This window comes from Ceratotherium simum, chromosome 2 (genome assembly GCF_057802395.1).
Source record: "Ceratotherium simum simum isolate JZ-2026a chromosome 2, ASM5780239v1, whole genome shotgun sequence".
In the NCBI taxonomy this organism is placed as follows: Eukaryota; Metazoa; Chordata; class Mammalia; order Perissodactyla; family Rhinocerotidae; genus Ceratotherium; species Ceratotherium simum.
The window spans coordinates 34,234,861-34,257,249 of record NC_141901.1 but is presented as its reverse complement, the minus strand read 5'-3'; the positions used below and the strand labels follow the sequence as shown (position 1 = coordinate 34,257,249).

At 40.2% G+C, this 22,389-nt stretch overlaps 1 protein-coding gene across 5 annotated transcripts; it reads left to right on the top strand.

Moving 5' to 3' along the window:
- Positions 1–8,313: 8,313 nt before the first annotated feature.
- Positions 8,314–18,128, top strand: FCRLA (Fc receptor like A). Of its 5 annotated transcripts, XM_087440234.1 has the most exons (7): positions 8,335–8,440; positions 11,351–11,368; positions 11,609–11,800; positions 12,123–12,389; positions 12,855–13,139; positions 13,992–14,140; positions 15,540–18,128. In XM_087440234.1, exons 1-7 carry the CDS (start codon positions 8,362–8,364, stop codon positions 15,570–15,572), a joined length of 1,023 nt encoding a protein of 340 aa, XP_087296360.1. In that variant the 5' UTR covers positions 8,335–8,361; the 3' UTR covers positions 15,573–18,128. The 5 variants fall into 5 exon arrangements, with proteins under 5 accessions (XP_004425213.1, XP_087296363.1, XP_087296360.1 ...); XM_004425156.3 differs by lacking the exon at positions 15,540–18,128 and having other exon boundaries at positions 8,314–8,440; positions 11,648–11,800; positions 13,992–15,506; XM_087440237.1 differs by lacking the exon at positions 15,540–18,128 and having other exon boundaries at positions 8,314–8,440; positions 13,992–15,506.
- Positions 18,129–22,389: the final 4,261 nt, after the last annotated feature.

Here is a 22,389-nt window from a genome sequence, read left to right as displayed (position 1 = left end):
ACATCACTATAGATCCTACAGATTTGCAACTAGCCATACAAGCACCCAGTAACCACAGTGCTGCTATAGACAGTAAAAAGATAATAAAGGAATAGTTTGAAAAACTTTATGCCAATAAATTTGACAGCTTAGACAAAATGGACAAATTCCTTGATAGACACAAAATACCAGAGTTTATTCAAGGAGAAATAGATAACCTTGATAGCCCTATATCTATATCTATTAAAGGAACTGAATTTATTATCACACTTTGCCACAAAGGAAACTCAAGACCCAGATGGCTTCACTGGTGAATTCTGACAAAAATTTAGGGACTAAATAATACTAATTCTACACAAAGTCTTCCAGAAAATAAGAGGGAAGAACACTTCCCAATTGAGACACCCAAGCAAAGACATAACAAGGAAAGAAACCTAGAGACCATATCTCCTATGAACATAGATACGAAAATTTAGCAAATTCAACAGTATAAAAAAGGGCAATATATCTTGACCAATGCAAGGTTGGTTTTATATCCAAAAACCAATGTGATTCACCATATTAACAGAGTGAAAAAGAAAAAACATAGGATCATTTCAATAGATGCAGAAAAAGCATTTGACATAATTTAACACCCATTAATGATTTAAAAAAGAAACAAACTAGGAGTAGAAGGAAACTTCTTTAACCTGACACAGGGAATATACAAAAAACCCACATCTAACATCATCAACAGAGAAAGACTGCATGCTTTCTCCCTAAGATTGGAAACAAGGTGAAGATGTCTGCTCTCACCACTCTTATTCAGCCTAGTGGTGGAAGTCCTAACCAGTGCAATAAGGCAATAAATAAGAAGATAAAAAATGTACAGATTGGAAAGGAAGAGATAAAATTGTCCCCATTTCAAAATGACATGATGGTCTATATAGGAAATCCCAATGAATCTATGTTTAAAAAAACTATAACTAATAAGTGAGTTCAACAAAGTTACAAAGTCAATATACAAAACTCAATTGTATTTCTATATACTAACAATGAGCAATCACAAATTTATTTTTTAATAACCATTTGCAATAGCATCAAGCATATGACATACTTAGGGATAAACTTGGCAAAACTTGCAAGATATATGTACTAAAAACTGCTGAGAGAAATTCAGGAAAACTTAAATAAGTTGAGAGGTATGTTGTGCTTGTGAATCAGAAGAGTTGATATTGTTAAGATGTCAATTCTCTCCAAATCGATCTACAGAATCAATATAGTCCTAATCAAAGTCCCAGTAGGCATTTTTTTTTTTAGAAATTGACATGTTGTTTCTAAAATTTGTGGAAGTATAAAAATATTTGTATGGAAATGCAAAATTTAGGTGAAATCGTTTTTGAAATTTTGAAAAGAAGAACAAAGTTGAAGAGAGTCCAGACACAGAATCACATATATACGGCCAATTTATTTTTGATAAAGATGTCAATGCAATTCAATGAAGAAAGTATAATCCTTTCAATAAATGGTGCTGAAACAATTGATAGCCATATGTAAAAATTAAGCCTTGGCCCTTAACTCATACCCTATATAAAAATTTACTTTAAATGGATCATGTATCTAAATGTAAGAGCTAAGCCAATACAACTTCCAGAAGAAAACAGCAGAAAATCTTAGCGACTTCAGGTTTGGCAGAGATTTCTTAAATAGGGTAAAAAAAAATCTCTAAAAGAAAAATTAATAAATTGGACTTCATAAAAATTTTAAACATTTTGCTTTTCAAAAGACTATGATAAGAAAATAAAAAGACAAGCCACAGATAGGGAGAAAATATTTGCAAAACATATACCTGACAAAGGACACAAATCTAGAATAAAGACAAACAAACAAAAAACTCTTACAACCCAATAATAAAAAAAACTCAACTTTTATACACAGGCAAAAGATTTGAATTGATACTTCATCAAAGTATATATATGATTAGTAAATAAGTGAATGAAAAGATGCTCCACATCATTAGTTATTAGAGAAATGCAAATTAAAGCCACAAGGAGATACCACAACACATCCATTTGAAGAGCTAAAAGTAACAAGACTGACTATACCAAGTATTGGTGAGGATGTCTAGCAACTGGAACTCTCCTGCACTGTTAGTAGGATTGTAAAATGGTTTAACAACTTGGAAAAAACAGTTTGGCAGTGTCTTAAAAATGTAAACATATTAGACCTAAAACTACAAAACTCTTAGAAGAAAACATAGGGCAAAAGTTTCATGGCATTGAATTTGGCAATGATTTCTTGGTTATGACACCATAGGCACAGGCAACAAAAGAAAAAGACAAATTGGACTTCATAAAAATTAAAAAATTTTGTGCACCAAAAGACATATCAACATAATAAAAAGACAACCTACAGAATGGATGAAAATATTTGCAAATAATAAATCCGATAAGGGATTAAAATCTAGAATATGTAGAGAATTCCTAAAACTTAACAACCATAAAACCATCAAATTCAAAAATGGGGAAAGGAGTGGAACAGACATTTCTCTAAAGAAGATAAACAAATGGCCAATAAGCACATGAAAAGATGCTCAGCATCACTAATCATTAGGGAAATGCAAATCAAAACTACAGTGAGACACCACCTCGTATCCATTAGCATGGCTACTATCAAAAAAAACAAAATAACAAGTGTTGGTAAAGATGTGGAAAAATTGGAATCCTTCTGCACTGTTGATGGGAATGTAAAATGGTATAGCCACTGTGGAAAACAGTATGGTGGCTTCTCAAAAAATTAAAAATAAAATTACCATATGATCCAGAAATTCCACTTCTGGGTATTTACCCAAAAGAATTGAAAGCAGGGTCTTGAAGAGATATTTGTACACCATATACTTAGCAACATTATTCACAATAGCTAAATTGTGGAAGCAGCCCAATTGTCCATCAATGGATAAGCAAAATGTGGTATATATATATATAAATATACAATGGAATATTTATTATTCAACCTTAAAAAAGAAGGAAATTCTGACATATGCTACAACATGGATGAATCTTAAGGATGTTATGAGCCAACCCAAATGTCAATCAACAGTGAACGGGTAAACAATATGTGTTATAGCCACACAATGGAATATTACTCTGCAATAGAATAGAAAGAACTATCCATAGGTACAACATGGATGAATCTGAAAATAACTATGCTGAGTGAAAGCCAGTCACAAAAACAAAACCAAATACTATGTGATTCTACTTCCATAAAGTACTTAGAGTAGTAAAAATTATAGAGGCAGAAAGTAGAATGGTGGTTGCCCTTCTACTGGGGGTGGGGATGGGGAGTTATTGTTTAATGGGTATAGAGTATCAGTTTTATAAAACGAGAAGTTATGGGGATGGATGGTTGTGATGGTTGTACAACATTATGAGTGTATTTAATACCACTGAACTGTACACTTAAAAATGTTTAAGATGATAAATTTTATGTTATATGTATTTTGCTACAATAAGAAAATTATAAACACACACACCTACATATTCACATAAATAAATACATTTTCAAAAATAAAAATAAAAAGTTAAACGCCTATACCTGTATGATCCAGCCAGTCCACTCCTAGGTACTCAAGAAAAATGAAAGTCAGTAAGTCCTGGGGATGTAATGTACAGCATGGTGACTGTAGTTAATAACACTGTATTGTATATTTGAAAGTTGCTATGAGAGTAAATCTTAAAAGTTCTCACCACAAGAAAAACAATTTGTAACTATGTGTAGTGATAGATGTTAATTAGACTTATTGTTGCCATCATTCTGCAATGTATACAAATATTGAGTCATTATGTTGTACACTTGAAACCAATAAAGTTATGTCAATTATATCTCAATATAAATAAATAAATAAAAAGAAATGAAAGCCTATGTCCATGCAGCAACTTGTACATGAATGTTCATAGTAGTTTTATTTGTGGTAGTCATAACTGGAACCAACCCAGATGTCAATCAACAGTGAATGGATAAACAATACGTGTTATAGCCACGCAATGGAATATTACTCTGCCATAGAACAGAAAAAACTATTGATAGATACAACACGGATGAATCTGAAAATAATTATGCTGAGTGAAAGAAGTCAGACGAAAAAGAGCACATGCTTTATGATTCTATTTACGTAAAATTTTAGAAAATGTGATCTAAATAACAGTGACATAAAACAGATTTTTGATGGCCTGGGGAAGGTGGCTCAGGAAGAAAGCATTACAAAGGGGCACAAGTGAATTTTCAAGAGTAATTCATCTGTTTATTATCTTAACTATGGTTATGGTTTCACAGGTACATACTTTTGTCAAAATTAATCAAATTTTAAAATTTAAATATGTGCCCTTTATGTATGTCATTATATCTTAATAAAGTGAACTTAAAAATCATATAAAGAAAGTGAAATGACAAGCCACAAATTGAAAAATACTTGCAACACATATAATTGACAAAGAATTTGTTTAGAATGTATACAGACCTTTAAAAGTCAATAAGAAAATTCCAGGGCCGGCCCCGTGGCTTAGCGGTTAAGTGCGCACGCTCCGCTGCTGGTGGCCCAGTTTCGGATCCCCGGCACGCACGGACGCACCACTTCTCCGGCCATGTTGAGGCCGCGTCCCATGTACAGCAACTAGAAGGATATGCAGCTATGACATACAACTATCTACTGGGGCTTTGGGGGAAATAAATAAATAAATAAAAATTATTTAAAAAAAAAGAAAATTCCATTCATATATGTGTCTTAGAGACACTCTTATACCTACAAGTTACGTAAGAGTATAGATGCACAATTTTTAATGGCAGAAACCTGAAAATAACTCACATGTCCATTGTCAGTAGAATAATTATGGCATAATCACATGATGGAATACTTCACAGTAGTGAAAATTAATTAACTATACCTACATAGAACATTTGTTTGAATCTCAGGAACATACCATTGAGTTTGGGGAAAAAATGCAAGTCTACTACTAAACGCCTATTAGAACGACCAAAATCTGGACCACTGACAACACCAAATGCTGGTGAGGATGTAGAGCAACAGGAACTCTCATTCATTGCTGGTGGGAATGCAAAATAATACAGCCATTTTGGAAAACAGTTTGGTGGTTTCTTACAAAACTAAACATACACTTACCACACAATCCAGCAAATGCACTCCTTAGTATTTACCTAAAGGAGTTGAAAACTACGTCCAAACAAAAACCTGCATACAATGTTTATAGCAGCTTTATTGATAATTGCCAAAACTTGGAAGCAACCAAGACATCCTTCAGCAGGCGAATGGCTAAATAAACTGTGGTACATCTAGACAATGGAATATTATTCAGAGTTAAAAAGAAATGAGGGCTGGCCCCGTGGCTTAGCGGTTAAGTGCGTGTGCTCTGCTGCTGGCGGCCTGGGTTTGGATCCCGGGCGCACACCGACGCACCACTTCTCCGGCCATGCTGAGGCCGCGTCCCACATACAGCAACTAGAAGGATGTGCAACTATGACATACAACTATCTACTGGGGCTTTGGGGGAAAAAATAAATAAAAAATAATGATAATAAAAAAAAAAAAAAAGAAATGAGCTATCAAGCCACGAAAAGACATGGAGAAACCCTAAATACCAATTGCTAAGTGAAAGAAGCCAATCTGAAAAGGCTACACACTGTATGATTCCAACTATATGACATTCTGGAAAAGGCAAAACTATGAAGACAATAAAAAGATCTGTGGTTGCCAAGGGTTGGGATGAATATACAGACAACAGAGGGTTTTTAGGGCAATGAAAATACTCTGTATGATACTATAATGATGGATACATGTCATTATGCGTTTGTCCAAACCCACAGAATGTACAACACCAAGAGTGAACCCTAATATAAACTATAAACTTTGGGTGATAATGATGTGTCAATGTAGGTTCATCAATTGTAACAAATGTACCACTATGGTGGGGGATGTTGATAATGGGGGAGGCTACAAATGTGTGAGGGCAGGAGGCATATGGAAACTCTCTGTGTCTTCACCTCAACTATTCTTAAAAAACAGTCTTTAAACATTAAACACACAAACACATTTGACCTGACGAGTGGCAGAAAAGGAATTAAGAATCTGCTGTCCAAGCCCAGCATAAGGCTAAAAAAGAAATTCACAGGAAAAAAAGAAAGCAATTCTCAGAACAATAAATACAATATGATTTCATTTATTAAAAATTCAAAAGCACAAAATTGTTACAACTATAAAATAAAGGAAGTGATAAATACAAGATCAGGATTTTGGTTGATTATCATGGGGAAAGAAGAGGATGTAATTAGAAGGAACCTACACAGTACTTCAAGGATAATGGTAATACCCTATTTTTTTAGCTGGGTGAGGGTACAAAAGTGCACATTGCACCATTATTCTTTATACTTTCACATTTTTAATAAATATTTTTTATCTACTCAATTAAAAATAAAGAAAAAATAGGCATCAGCCGACTAGTGACAAGCCAGGAGCAGTTGGGGTTGACATCAAAGGCCTAACTGGTATTGGGATGGGATGAGCGCAGGGACGTGCTCCATCTCCCTGTGAGAATTCTGGGATGATCTTGATGGCAGAACTAACTCAATGAACTGAATCTTAGTCTCCATAAGTACATAGCAGGCCCAATGTTGCTTTTTTCTCAGTGAAACTATTGTTCATTGATCAGGCTTCAAGTGAGTAAAATCTTCCAGAGGCTTAGTAGGAATTTAAGTGTAAAGAATATGGTAGCTTCACCGTAGATCTTCAGAGGCCGTCTTGCTTTCCATATTGAAAGTGGGGTCCTATGAGAGTTGATGCAGATGGTATAGAGGAGGGTCTCTATCCTGGTATGACAGGACGGTAAAGGCAGTTAAGGAGAAGGGATGGCATGAGAAGGGAAAGATTTTTGTGGTTACTTTAGAAGCCCCTTAAAAACCTGTCTAATCCTGAGATTCTGTTTTAGGGTGTGTTAGGGGTAGAGGTCCATCTAAAAACATTTCATTTTCTTAATTTTCATTAGGGCTGGCCTAGACTTTTCTTCCTCTTCTGAGGCTGCTGGGTCTTTTATATCACATCAGCTGCACAGCTTCCTGCCTCACTGCTTACCCCACACCCATAGTCAACCCCCCTGGATTCCTTGGGGCCACCTGCACAGAAACATGCCTCTCAGATAATGGAAAATTATTCTGAATGCTTATTTTAGATTGAGAAATATCCGCTCTCTCATGCTCATGCTGCTAATATGTCTGTTCTGATCTGTGGTTTTTGCACAGCTGAAGGGTCATGCCGGCCCTCCCTCTGCCTTCAAGCAGGACTGCCTTCTCCTATTTCTGATGGCTCATTTCATCTTCAAATAACTAACTGAAGGCCTGGTGGCTGTTATAATGGAGGGGAGAGGAGTGTGACTCTCATGAAAAGAAGTATGGGCCCTGCCATTGAGGAGGCCTCAATCAAATAGCAAACATTTAGAGGCAGGGACAATGGTTCCCATAAGGCTAACTGGAGCTGAAGAGAGGTGCTATAGCCTCCATATTGGCCCTATTCCTGAGTCTCCTCAGGTTTCTCAGGCTATCGAATGCCTCTTGTCTCTAATTTCCTCAGGATCAGTGGCTTGAGCTTTGGCCATGAGCCTGAGCTCCGGGCTTACTGCTGGGTCCTCTGGAAATCGATTTTCTTTTTTCCTCTGCTCTTTCCCAGGGGACTCTCTCTGCCTTGTACTCAGATTTCCACTGAGACTGAATAGACTTAGTCATGGTGCAGAAACAGAGAGCTGAAACATGAGTCCAGAGAAATTTGTGTACAAATTTGTGTGGGCTTTGGATGGTAGGAGATCATAAGGGACTAATCTAATATCTGATTTGGTGCCGTTACCAATCTTCTTCCCCTTCCTGTGTTGCTCCGGTCTGGTCACCAGAAACACGTAAGGCTTGGGTGAGGATAGGGCAAGATACTTGAATTCTCATCATTGCTCTCCCAGTGATTTTCCCTGTAGCCTTCAAGCAATTTCCTGCCTCTTGTCCCCAGTTGTTTCGCCAGTGAAGTGGAAGATTGTTGCACTGACCTTTCCCAGAGTGTTTGTGAAGGCCAGTGGGATATCAGACAATTACATGCTTTCAAAGGTCTCTGAGCTCTATGGGGGACTTCTGGAATAATTAGAGCACTATCGTTCCATCCACAACCCTAAGGATGCAGAAGATGCTGATGCCAACCTAGCCAATCTGAATGATGAAAGCCAGTCACAAAGTTGAAAATAGGCCCCAGATGCAAGGGGACGAGACAGTTAGATTTACTTCCTCTTTTCTAATTTGAGAGGTTTCATATTGAGCAAAATCAGTGTGTTAGAAGCTGCAGGACACTTAAACACCGTCACCATGAAGCTGAGCTGTGTCCTCATGGCTGGGGCCTTCTACTTCTCTCTTACTATGCTCTGGACAGCTCAGATACTACTGGGTAAGTGAAATGTTTGGATGTGTGGAAATGGAGATATGCCTGACTGTGGGAAGAGACCCAAACGAAAGAAACGCAGACTAACTTCTGCCCTCTAAAGAAGCAGTGTGCAGGTGGGATATGAAGGATAGATATTAGGAAGTTTGGTGTGCAGGATTGAATGGATCTTTCCGAATATAAAAACCTTCAAGACTTTTCCATCCTAAAAGTCCCCTTGACTATGACGCCCTCACTAGCTAAAATCTCAACTCTTTTCTTCCTTTTCTCAGATAAATTTCTTGAAAAAGAATTCTGTACTTGCTATCGCCACTTCCTCACTTTTCACTCACTCCTCAATGCTCACACTCTGGCTTCCATCAGAATCAATTTTGCTCAGGATGCAATGACCTCTGTATTGAGTGGGCCATTTCACACTCTTTAATTCTTAACCTGCTGGACTTCTCTGCTGCATTAGGCACTGTTGATCACTTATTCTTTCTTGGCATTCTCTACTCTGGCTTCCATGCACCATTTTCTCCTTGTATTCCATCTACCTGCCTTTGTCCCTTTGGTGGTTTCTCTTATCTTTCCCTTAAAGACTGGTATTTTCTACAATTGAATCCTTGTCTCCCTACTCTTCCTTCTTTACACAATCGTCTTAGTGAGCTTATTTGTCTGTATAATTTTCCCACTACAACTGTATAATTAAGAGTTCTAAATCATATCTCCAACCCTAATTATTCTTTTGAGTTTCACACTCAAATATCAAGGTTTGCACAAGACATATCTACCTACAAGTATCTCAGCACAATATGACCAGAGCTGAACTCATCTGTCCTCTTGGCCTCTACCTCTCCTAATTTCATCTTTTACTATTTCTGATCTCAGTTAATGGCATCCACCCAGACATCTAGGCCAGAAACTTGGGAGACAACCTAGACTCTTCCCTCTCCATCCTCTGCATATTACGAATCAGAAAGTTTGGCAAAATCTACCTTCTAAATTCCTCTTAGAGACAGTCCCTTCCTTGAAACATAGCTAATAGTATCCTAGGACAAGACCTCATCATTTCTGACTTGGGCTAGTCCAATAACTTTCTAACTAATCTCCCTGTCTCAGTCTTATGCCCTTGAAATGAATTCTGCACTCTGCAGCCAGAGTAATTTCTAAAATTCAGGTCTGCCAGCCCAAGCTCCTTATGATGGCACACAAGGCACACTCTAACCTGGCCTTTATTTAACCTCTTCAGCCTCTACTCTCACCCTTTGAGCCATGCAATTTATGCTCTAATAAATCCCAACAAGCTTATATTCGCACATTCACACACCAGATTCTCACCTGTCTCCAAAGCTTTGCTTCTACTGCTACCTCTCCCTGAAATGAGCTTTCCCCATTGTCCGCTACTCCCCTCTCACTTACAAACTTCTAGGCATCCCTAAAAACTCAGCTTAGGAAATCTTCCTTGAACCCTCCTCTCTGCTCTGATGGCTGCTTGCGACACCTCTTTCTTATTACTTTCCTCCTAATGCTGAAACAATCTCTTCATATGCCTGCGTCATCCACTAAACTGAAAGTTATTTGTAGACAAGGACAATGCCTTTTTGTTTTTGTTTTTTTAACCTTGTCTTATGTATCTTCGAATTCCCAGCACCTGCAGTGTCCCTGCACAATAATTTTGTTGAATTGTTTTATTGAACTCAAACAGGACTGGGTGACTGTATTGAGATACAGCAATGGTATTATGGCAAAAACTCTAGACATGACGTAACTCAGACACTCTGGTTCAAGCCCCTCTTCTTTTATTTACCACCTCTATGAAACTTAAGAAAAATCACTTTTTATATCTCTGAATTCAGTTTTATTATTCATAAAATGAGAATAATAATACCTACCACATAGTTTATTGAGTGAAAGTGCCTGGTAGCCCAATAAGATTTTATTTTCAAAAAGGTGAGGAGGCTGAATCCAGTTGAGTGACAGGGGAGGAAGTGAAAAGGGGTAGCAGAGTGGTGAAGGGAGTTGAGAGAGGATCTAAAGAAAGCACCTGGTTCTGACGTAATGAGAATTAGGAGGTAGAGAGGGGCCTTGCTAAGGGAAGTTACAAGGTCAAAGAAGAGTATTGGGCCAATGAGAGTGGAAACAAAGGCAAGTGGGACAAGAAAGGACAGAGTGAAAGATTGCGTGCACGTGAATGGCCATGGGCCTGGAAGAGGGGGAGAAGGATTAAGAGGGACAAGAAGCAGTTATGGAGATAGAAGAAATGGAATTTACCTTGCCTGGGTCAACCATGGAGCCAAGAGATATGTTGAGGAAATGTGGTGAGAAATCCGTAACTCTGTTTCAACTCGGAAGTAAAGAAAGAATTGTTCCATAGTTACCAGTACAGACTAGCAGTAGAGGGTCAGGGGTAGAGAGAAGGACATAGAAAGGGCTCTACATTGCCAGGGAAAGTTCAAGGTAGAGATGATTGAAAAACGAAGACCTGAAAGGGAGAGCAAGGAAGGAGGAGAGACACAACTAGGTACTGAAAGCTATTTGGTAGATAATATATTCAAAGGTGAAGAGCCAAGTGAATGTTGGGAAAATGAAAATATGGAAGAAATCCCCCAAGGAAGGTCTGAGGACTGAAGTAGATCGTGTGTGAACAGTGAAGGAAAAAGAACACTGATTTTCTTGCTTCATTCCCTACTCTCTTTTTAAACTTTGGCTAAGTTAATTGACTTTTCTAACCCTGTTTCTTTAAGATTTGTAAAATGGGAATGAAATCACATACCTAGAAATTTTGTGAAGATTTAATAGGATAATGTGTGAAAGTGTCTGGCACATGGTAAACACCTGATGAATGCTAGAATCTGATCATCTCCCTTCCCATCCTATCCTGTGTCTGCCTGCTCTGGGGTCATCATCATTTGGGACTCTGGTTTCCTGCATCAGCAGCTGGATGTCACGCTGGTGAGTTCACCATTCTGCCATTCTGTCCCTTCCCTCTTCCCCAAACCACAGTCCATTCACTGAGAGCACATGGAAGCCAGTAAATCAAGTCAAAACTATCCCTCTGAGAGACCCATATGGGTCTCTTGGAAAACAGGTTTTGATGTCTTCTTATTCTCACTCTAAAAAGGATGATTCCCCCCAGGAGAGGGAGGAACCCTTGTGGAGGGCAATTTCCTGTCCTCTTTCTCCAAATCACAGCATCATTTTCTGGTTCTTCTTGGGCCATACCCTCTTCAGCTGCCAGTTTTGAGACGCTACAATGTGAAAGACCTGTCAGCAGCCAGGACAGCAGCTGCCACACAGATGAAGACTTGACAGGCCCAAGAGAAGTTGACTTCCAGCTCAAGGGATACACTTTCAGTCAACCCTTCCATCTGATTGTGTCCTACGGTGAGGTCCCAGAAAGGACTGACCAGTGCAGGCCTGCTCTTTCTCCCATTTCCCAAACCTCTCCTTTCAGCCCTATAGCCCACTCAGTAAGGTGCCCCCAGGAAGCTGGCCATGGTATGAGATACCTTCTTCGCCATCTTCAGCCCACAGGAGCCAGGGTGCCCTCAGTCCCAGGCCCTAACAAAGTTGTTCCGCACTCCCAACCAGGAGTAAGAGTTACCTGGACCCTCAGAGAAAGTTTAGGGGGGTCTGGTGTGGGCAGCACTGGGGGAGCTCCCAAAGAAGGCAGTGGGTCACACTCAGCTCTTGCTTTGGGTCACAGACTGGCTCATCCTCCAAAGTCCAGCCAAGCCCATATTTGAAGGAGACCCACTGGTTCTGCGCTGCCAGGCTTGGCAAGACTGGCCACTGACCCAGGTCACCTTCTACCGAGATGGCTCAGCCCTGGGTCCCCCTGGACCTAACAGGGAATTTTCCATCGCCGTGGCACAAGAGACAGACAGCGGGAACTACCACTGCAGTGGCGTCTTCAGAAGCCCTGGTCCTGGGAGCCCAGAAACGGCATCTTCTGTGGCTATCATAGTCCAAGGTGAGCGCTAGAGGCTGTGTTTGTGGCAGAAGAAGGTGGGGAGAGACAGAGGGACCAAGAATGTCTCTCACTGGAGATAGTAAGATCACTGAAGTCCTCAGGAACATGTTGCTGGCAAATGCCCAAGTTAGGCTTCAGGAGAGGTAGCATCTCAGCACTGCTTTTCAAGTCATTCAGCCCTACTCCAAGTTCAGCATGTTTTCTACCACTCTGTCCCACAGATCTATGCTTCCCAATGTTCGCAGATTGGACATCTGACTATTGTCCAATTTGCCCATCTCTGGATCTTTTCTAGTCCTGTCTACTTGAGGAGAGAGAGGACTTGAAAGATTCAAACGGAACTTTTCTAAGACAGCTCATTACTGATGGAAATAGGGGGAAGGAAAGTGTGACTGGATTTCTTTGCCTGTCATGGGTCCCCTGATGTCAGATGGCTGAGCTCTTCTTTCTCACCTATCTCTCTAGAACTGTTTCCAGCTCCAGCTCTCAGAGCCACACCCTCAACTGAACCCCAAGAGGGAGGCCCAGTGACCCTGAGCTGTCAGACAAAGCTGCCCCTGCAGAGGTCAGCCACCCGTCTCCTCTTCTCCTTCTACAAGGACAGTAAGACAGTGCGCAGCAGGGGCCTCTCCTCAGAATTCCAGATCCTCACAGCTTCAGAGGCACACTCTGGGTCCTACTGGTGTGAAGCAGCCACTGAGGACAACCAAGTTTGGAAACAGAGCCCCAAGCTGGAGATCAGGGTGCAGGGTGAGTTAGTGTGTATTTGTCTGTTTGGTGTGTGTGAAAAGGCGGGGATAGGAAGATTGGGCTCATGAGCTGGGGTTCAGTGTAAGCAGGTTAAGAAAAGACACAGAAGAGGCAGGAACAATAAGGCAGAGTCCCTGGTTTTGGAAGAGAGCACAAATAGGGAACTTCTCCCTCACACCATGGTACATATCTCACCAAAACAAGACGTCAGCCAGCTCCACGGCTGCTGCCCCATAGACCTTACACTCCCTACATGAACTTGGGACATTGGTAGGAATATAGTATCTGAATGAGGTTGAGGTAGTCTGGAGTTTATGTTCTATTCTGGGAGCCTCCATTACAAAGGCTGCACTTGACCTGAAATATAGCCACAAGAGGTGTCCAAGGTAATGAGGGGACTTGAATCCACGTCATAAGAAAAGTAAGGGAAAGGATGGGAGATGCTCATCCTGAAGAAGAGATGACTTAAGGGGCCAGCAGAGAGTGTCCTAAAAATGCTGAAGGTTGGCACAAGGATGAGGAATTATACTAATGTCATATACAATAAAGAGGTTGACCTATGACCAGTTACCACATCTATGTGCTGGGAATTAGATTCTGCCTTGATAGAGGAGAAACTAGCTAATATCCATAGCCCTTTAATGATAACATCTCATTGCTGATGATTTTCAAGCAAAGGTAGCCAAGCTTCAGATTCAAATTTGGACCAGGAGGGACACTAGAGTTCTCAAGTCTCTGCTGCCATTGGGCCCTACAGCTACTTTCAGAGAACAAGAAAGCTTGACCAGGAATATGAGGGTGGGGATAGAGTCATACTTCTCTCTTGTATGTGCCTCCTATCCCATTATCCAGGTCCCTCCAGCTCTGCTGCATCCCCCACCTTGAATCCAGCTTCTCAGAAATCAGCTGCTCCAGAACCTACTCCTACAGAGCCCCGTGAGCCTCTGCCTCCACTGCCTACCCCTTCTTCTGAGGATCCAGGCTTCTCCTCTCCTCTGCAGGTACCAGACCCCCATCTGCATCACCGGATGGGTGTTCTTCTCAAACAAATGCAAGATGTGAGAGCTCTCCTTGGTCACCTGCTCATGGAGCTGAGGGACTTGTCTGGCCACCTAAAGCTTGAGACCACAAAGGGTCCTGCTAAATATGAGTAAACAATGCATCTGCAACTACCCCCAATAAATTCAACTCTTTCTATTTTTTGTCATTCTGTCCTATACATATGCATAAATAGTTTTATAAATTGCCCAATGTTTTGTTAGAGTTACAGAAATAGGTGAGTATAAATAAATTTGTACAACGTGATAATTGGAGTTTAGCTATAATTATGTACTCTCTCTTAACATGACAACATAATCCTGGCCCTCTCTAGACCAGGAATTGCCTTCTGCTGCCCAGACCAGAATCTGGTGATTGAAAAAGAAGCAATGAGATGGATTTAATGCAGCAGTCTCAACTGGGGGCAATCCCCCACCCCCAGGGGACATTTGGCAATGTCTGGAGACATTTTTGGTTATCACACTGCGGGGAAGGGTTGCTACTAGTGAGTAGAAGCCAGGGATGCCACTAAATATCCTGTAATACCCATGACAGCTCCACACAACAAAAGATTATCTGGCCCAAAATGTCAGTAGTCCCGAGACAGAAACCCCAGCCTTATGGAAGCTGGGTGTTGGACTCTGGGGTGGGTCTTTGTCTCTTCTGCTTACTCTCCCCTCCCAGCTTCATTCAGCAAATATACATGCTGATATTCTGTTGGCCTCTGCTACATGCTCAAGTTTATGCTAAGTATACTCACAAGACAGTGTTTCTGTTTATAGAGAGTTTAGACTTTGGGATGTAGGGGCAATAACACCCCTACCTAAAAAACAATTAAAGCAGGGTATATAAAAAATTCCCACAGGTCCTACCGGACTCAGAAATATGTGATTGAGCATAACATTGCTGGAGAAGCAATTATTTGTTTTAATTCATTTGTCTCTGAAATATTTTTCTTTAAAAACACACATAAATCTATTTTTGTACTATAATAATACTTTTTTCTGTGTTTGGACTGCTTTGGACATTCTCAGCAAATGAGGGCTAGCCTGACAGACTTTACAGTGATCTTTGGTCAATGAGTTAGCACACTATTTTACAATGACCTCAGCAAATTAGCATTCTACCGTGTTATCCTAAATCATGTGGTGTGATGTTATCCACTGTACTCTTTCATTGTGCCATTTATTCTGTGCATAGTTTTGACCCACAAAGTTTGCAAAAGGTGTATATGTGATCATTCCAACATGCCACAAAGAAACAAAGGAATAAAATCATGCTGGATGTTAAAAATTCGAGTTTTATGGTGGTTCCTAGAGCCCTCTAAAATCAAGTTTTATTGTGATTCCTAACACCTTCCAGGTGAAAGATCAGGAGGTAATTGGGAATTGGTAAAAGTCCATAAATATCACTGCAGCCTGAGAGGATTGATTAACAACGGTATGAACGAGAGTTGCAAGAAATGACGACCAGAGGTATGTCATGACTTTGGTGGATTTGAAAAAATGGAAGCTCAATTGCCAATGGACAGTGCTGGATGTACCTCCAAAGATACTATGTTATAACCATTCTACATGGAGTTGATTTCAGCTAATGGTACCATTTTCACGAATGCATCCTGCAAGCTCATGCTAAACAAGGAAATCATGTACAGATAATAAAAGCTATCAGAGATCAGAAAAGGAAGAAACAGAAGCAGCAGGCTGAGATAAGTGTCAACTCTGTGCTCCTCATCCATGTGTCTGTGTGCACCTCTATCATGACATTGCATTTGAATTTTTCATTACCTTTTTCTGTTCAGTAGATGGTGAGCTCTTTGAGAGCTCCTTGAGCTCTGTGTTCCACATTGACTCATTGGTGTCCAGTTTAATGAGGCATATTTAAGCTCTGAGTAAATTTGTTTAATTGAATTGAGTTGGGTCAGCATAATAAGGGAAGGCATCTTGATGAAGATGGGAATTAAGCTGGACCTTAAAGAATAAGTGGCATGTCTGGCATCAGCAAAATCTCCAGACTCTGCCCAGGGGACCCAGCCTGGGTCAAGGACTTGGAAGCTTCAGGGAGAGGATCTCCTATCATCAGGGATGAGGAAGGCAAGAACAGAGCTGAAAGAATGAGAGAGACAGAAAGAGAGGGGAGGAGGATCTTTTACCTGTCTCCATCTGTGTGTCTAGCCTGGGGAGGTTGGAAAGGGGGTGGGGAAGAGGAATTGTTGTGCTGGACTTGGTTTTTGGTCTGTACAGTTCAGGAGTCTGTAACCCACAGAGGTCCCAACGCAGCTGCGCTAGATATTGTCTCTGAAATAAACATTAGATAGTAAGCATGTCCATTGTCTTGTAAAGTTGAATACTTGCATACCCTATTACCCAGAATTCCATGCCTGGGTGTATATACCTATGAGAAATTTTAGTATATGTTCACTGGAAGACAGGTATAATGATGTTCACAATAACATTATTTGTAAAAGCAAAACTTTGGAGTCAATTCAGTTGTCCACCAACAGAAAAATGGATAAATTGTGCTATTTTTGTAGAATGGAATACAAAGCAACAGTAAAAATGAATGAATCATAGCTAAAATGTAGCAACATAAAAGAATATCAGGAATATAACAGTGAGTGAAAAAAGTAAGTCCCAGAAGATACTGTGTAGTGTGATGCCCTCTATACAAAGCTTAAAAAACAAGTAAAACAAAGGAATATATTGTGTAGGCATTCACACAGACATACGAGAAACCTTTAACAAAAGGCATGAAAATGGAAACACCAAGGTTGGGATAGTAGTTACCTCGGAGGGGCTGATCTGGGAGACCATGGAGGAAGAGCACATAGGTAGGTATAAATTATTAGTAATTTTTTTTTACCTTCTCTGAGTAGGAATTTAGACCTCCTTTAAATATATATATTTCTCTAAATCATCTTCAGATTACTTTATGTTTTCTGCCTTTATCTTTGCTTAGAGGTAATAAGAAGCCAAGTTTGTTACCTACAATGTGGAGTTGTTTTTCCTTTTATTGATCCTCAAGTAACAATATCAACCTATCAAAGACCGCTCCAGAATACTCTTAGTATTGCTGGATTTGGTGAACCTTTGTTTGTTTGTTGACCTTAAAGTCATGACTAGATATGTTTTACACATTTTCCCCAGCCTTAATCAGACCAGACAAGATAGCTAATTTTCTTCAGTACTGAAGCACCTTCATTTAATTTGACATTTATGTGCAAAGTATTGTGCAAGGTGCTGGAAGAAAAAATAAAGATGAATATAACGTGATCTCTGCCCTCACAGGAGCGTTCAATTGAAGTTTATGAGGAAAATCTGGCCTCATACAGATTTGTTGTTGGAAAAGGGAGGAGCATTTTAAGAGCCTTTTCATATAATTAAGGATATTCTTTGATTTTTCACAAAAACTCGACGAGGAGTGGTTTCTTAAAGATGAGTTGCGATATGGAATCTGAAACCATATCAATAAACATTTCTTACCCTGTTACATTAAAATCCATTGGTCCTTCCTGTACTTTAAATGAATCTTTTACCCATGCATTGGTCATTTGAAAATATTAGTTCACAAAGTTATGCGGATCTTTCAAACGTTGATACCATTTCATTATATACAGTATTTTAAAAATCACATTTAATATCATTGCCAATATCATCAGAAAAGTCTTTAATTACTGGGAAGCTGTCAAGCTCATGATGATGAATACAAATTGTCCAAAATTCTAATTTTCATTTGAAAGCTTGAATTTTATCATTGGCAATAATTACTGTCAGATATTTTCCTTGAAGTGACAGCATCACTTTGTTCACTTTTGAGAAAATGTCTGCGGAATACCCAAGTCTGAATGACCATAGTTTTCCAGTCATTCTTTCAATTAAAAGTGACATTCCGTGAAAAGAGCAGCTAGTTCTGCTCAGAACTCAAACAGTTGCACAACAGCTTTCCCCGAAGGTAGCCCTTATTTCAGTAGGAACAGAAGGGCATGCTTCCACTTCATCACACAGAATATTAAAAAGATTTATACTTGAGCTCAAATTTTAATAAAATTAACTTTTTTTTACTATTTTATCGAGGTTTTATTTTTGTTCTGTTTTTGTTTTTTTACTGTGAGTGCATGATGGTGAAAAAATAGTTTGGTGCCACTGCCTTAAACTGTGCTGAGGAGCCAGTAGTTTTACCCCCCACTGCTTTGCAAATCACTGCAAATGTCAACCTAGCGAGACAGGCAAATAACCTCTTACTATTGTTATAAAAATAGTTTTGACTTTGCAGACCCCCAAAAGGGTCGTGAGAACCCCCAGATATCTACAGACCAAACTTTGAGAATTACTGGATTAGATCGTTCTTATTTAGATCATTTCTCAGAAATCTCATTATTTACGCATTTCTGAAGAGAAGAACTCATTTATCTTTCCATTCCTAAGTGAGTTCTTTATGTGTAACAAAATAATTATTGACCTCCACTTCAGGTCAATCATTTTAATGTTTTTTATTGGATGCTTTTTAAAAGTCTAAGTTGATTATACTACATGTTCCTCTATTTTGTATTACATCTGTGAGAAAAAGCAACATCTTCTGCACAGCAAAGGAAACAATCAACAAAATGAAAAGGCAACCTATGGAAGGGGAGAAAATACCTGCAAACCAAATATCTGAAAAGGAGTTGATATCCAAAGTATATAGGGAGCCAGCCTTATATATATATATAACGAACTCATACAACTTAATCGCAAAAAAAAAATACAAATAACCTGATTTAAAAATAGGCAAAGGACCTGAATAGACATTTCTCCAAAGAAGACATACAAATGGCCAACGGGTATATGAAAAGGTGATCAACATCACTAATCATCGGAGCAAAGCAGATCAAAACCACAATGAGGGGCCAGCCTGGCGGCATAGCAGTTAAGTTCATGCTTTCCGCCTCGGCAGCCCAGGGTTCACGGGTTCAGATCCTGGGCATGGACCCACTCACCACTCATCAAGCCATGCTGAGGCGGTGTCCCACATAGAAGAGCTACAGTTCTACAACTATGATATACAACTATGTACTGGGGCTTTGGGGATAAAAAAGAAAAAGAGGAAGACTAGCAACAGATGTTAGCCCAGGGTCAATCTTCCTCAAAAAAAAAAAAAAATCACAATGAGCTATCACCTCACACCTGTTAGAATGACTATTATCAAAAAGACAAACGATAACAAGTGTTGGTGTGGCTGTGGAGAAAAGAGAACTCTTGTGCTCTGTTAGTGGGAATGTAAATTGGTGCAGCCACTATGGAAAATAGTATGGAGGTTCCTCAAAAAATTAAAAATAGAACTACCTTATGACCAGGAATCTCACTTCTGGGTATATATCCAAAGGAAATGAAATCAATATCTCAAAGAGACATCTGTACTCCCACGTCCATTGCAGCATTATTCACAATAGCTGAGATACGGAAACAACCTAAATGTCTGTCGATAGATGAATGGACAAAGAAAATGTGAGATAATTATATATATATTATACACTTACACACAATGAAATGTTATTCAGCCTTTAAAAAGATTCCTGCCATTTGCAACAATATGGGTGAACTTGGAAGACATTATGCTAAGTGAAATAAGCCAGACACAGAAAGACAAATATTGCATGATCTCATTTATGTATGAAATCTAAAATAGTCAAACTCATAGAAGCAGAAAGTAGAATGGTGGTCATCAGGGGCTGAGAGAGAGAGAGAGAGAGAGAGAGAGAGAGAATGAGGAATTGGCTCACAAAATTACGGAGGCTGAGGAGTCCCTCAATCTGCCATTTGCAAGCTGGAGACCCGGGAAAGTACAATTCAGTCCAAGTCCAAAGGCCTGAGAACCAGGGGGGCCAATGGCGTAAACCCCAGTCCAATGACCAGAGAAGATGAAATGAGATGACCCAGCTCTATCATCGAGGCAGGGAAAAAAAAGGAGCGAATTCCTCTTAACTCTGGCTTTTGTTCTAAAAGAGAAAATAATATCTAGAATACAATACTATTTATGTAAATTAATAACACTAAATATTTCTCAAGGATAAAAAGATGCATGTACATAGGAACATACAGTAAACATCGTAGAGTGGGTGCTTATGTGGAGGAGAGGATAACGGTAGTATAGATGAAGGGGAAAAATAATAAAGCAAGAGAAGGGACTTGAAAGGACTGGTGCTGACGGTCTGCCATGAGCGTGAGAGACATAGAGCAGATTTTGGAGAGACAGACTTCTATTCAATTTCCAGTTCTATCACCTCAGGGTCCTCATATGTGAAATGGAGATAATAATAATCCTTCCTCAAAGGGCCCTTGAGGGCATTAAGTGAAGTAGTATCTGTGAAGCACTTGGTATGGTGCCTGCCACACGCCATAGCGTTCATGCTACAGCCCTCGCTGAGAGTGAGCTGGTGTCATGACCATCAGCAACAGCAGTATTATCTTATTATTGTCATCATCATCACTGGAAACATTTTATTCATGAGAATTCTTATCAGACGATGGAATATCTTGTCCAGAAATTATGTTGTGAGAGGCTTCAAAGAATTTCTCAGGTAACAAATGATAATTGCTAAATTTCTCTCCATAGTAAAGGGGTGAAGAATTAGAAATTCTGCAGGGAAAAGTCCTGGATGGAGAAAAAGATCCAACTTGGGGAAAATGCAGAAGAAAGCCTAGAATAAAAAAATGTTGGGTGGGAGATTCTGCAAGCCAAATTCTGAGCATTGTATGATATGAACTCTATCGGTGATTCTAGAGATATTCAGGGAAGACTGTACACCTCATGAATTTTGGGTGTAATCAGGTTTCTTGTGGAATCTGATGAAGTGACTGAGATCTGTGTTCTGAGTGAGAAGCCAAAACAGCATCAGCTTGTGTAGACTAAGGGGACAGCTGATGGGTGTGTTACATTCCTGTCGCAGAGGTGGGGGCCTGGTGCAGAAGCCAGACCTCTGGGGCAGCTGTGGATGATGTGAAGACGCCCACACTGGCCCGGGATGAGGTGTCAGGCCGAGTGTGGGGGAGCCCGCGTGCATTGCCTAGCCCAGGCACCGCTAAAGAGCCAGTTTATGATCTCTGTTCTCAGTATCCGCTTCTTCTCTCCCTCTGCTGCTCCTGAGCACCTTATCAAACACCTCCCTACTTTTCAGACCCATATGACTCTCTCTCTTTTATCAAAATTTGCTCTCAAAACAGGATCTGAAGTGGCCAGCATAGTTTAAATGACCAATCATATTTCCCTAAGAGGCATTTGCATTTTTAACGAGGACTAGCACATTAAGAGAAACTATGAGAGAATTCTCAGAGTGAAGCTTTGGGCATCAGCAAGCAAGGGGGAAAGACACTGTCTTAAAGAGAGTCGACAGTGTCTGACAGTCGATCTCCTTCCTGCCAGAATTCCAAGGGAAGAAGGTGCCCCAGTACTGAACAGCCACAGGTGAGGACAGGAGACCATCCAAGGAGACATACAATCAGGTTGGAAAATTCATTAAGTATTTACATGAGAATTCAGGTTCCCCATTGCTCGGGGTATGATCATGTGTCTCGGAAAGCACAAGAAGTAGGGCCAGGAGGTCGGGTCTGAGAAGATTCTGAGGGACTGACGCAGTGACTTCTCTGCGACAGGTAAGGAGTCCTAGAACTGAGGTGTGGTTGGGCAGGTTTGCCGGGATGAATAGAAGGAAGGAAGGCATAAGTGAGTGGAGATGCCATAGGGTGAGATCATTGGGGTGCATAGGAAAGAAGAGTTTTCTAATTTCTGAGGGTTTTAGGTTTCAGGAAGGAAGAAAGAAGGGGAAACACATTACATTTCTATCCTTGACTGGGACACTGGAAGACAGTGACACAGAAGGTGGTTGGCGAGTCATGTCTTTCTGTCTACTCATCTGTGGGAGGATCTGTGTGTACCTCTGGGTGCAGGAAACCCAAAGTCAGCCTCACTAAAGGCCTCATACCAATGTCTGTTATCAAGGAATGAGCAGAATAAAGACCCTGGGTGGAGCTTGAGGACATGAAAATGTGTCCTCCTCAATTGAGGCTTACAGGGCTGACTGGAAGGTGGGGAGGAGGTGAAATGGGAGTGGGATGTCAACAGGAGCCTGAGGGTGGCAGGGTCACCTGCCAGAGCCTGGGGTTCTATTTGGTTCTCTTGGGCTGCTGAGGGCACAAGCTCTGCTCAGCAGGCCTTCACCACAGAAGTTGGGGCTGGC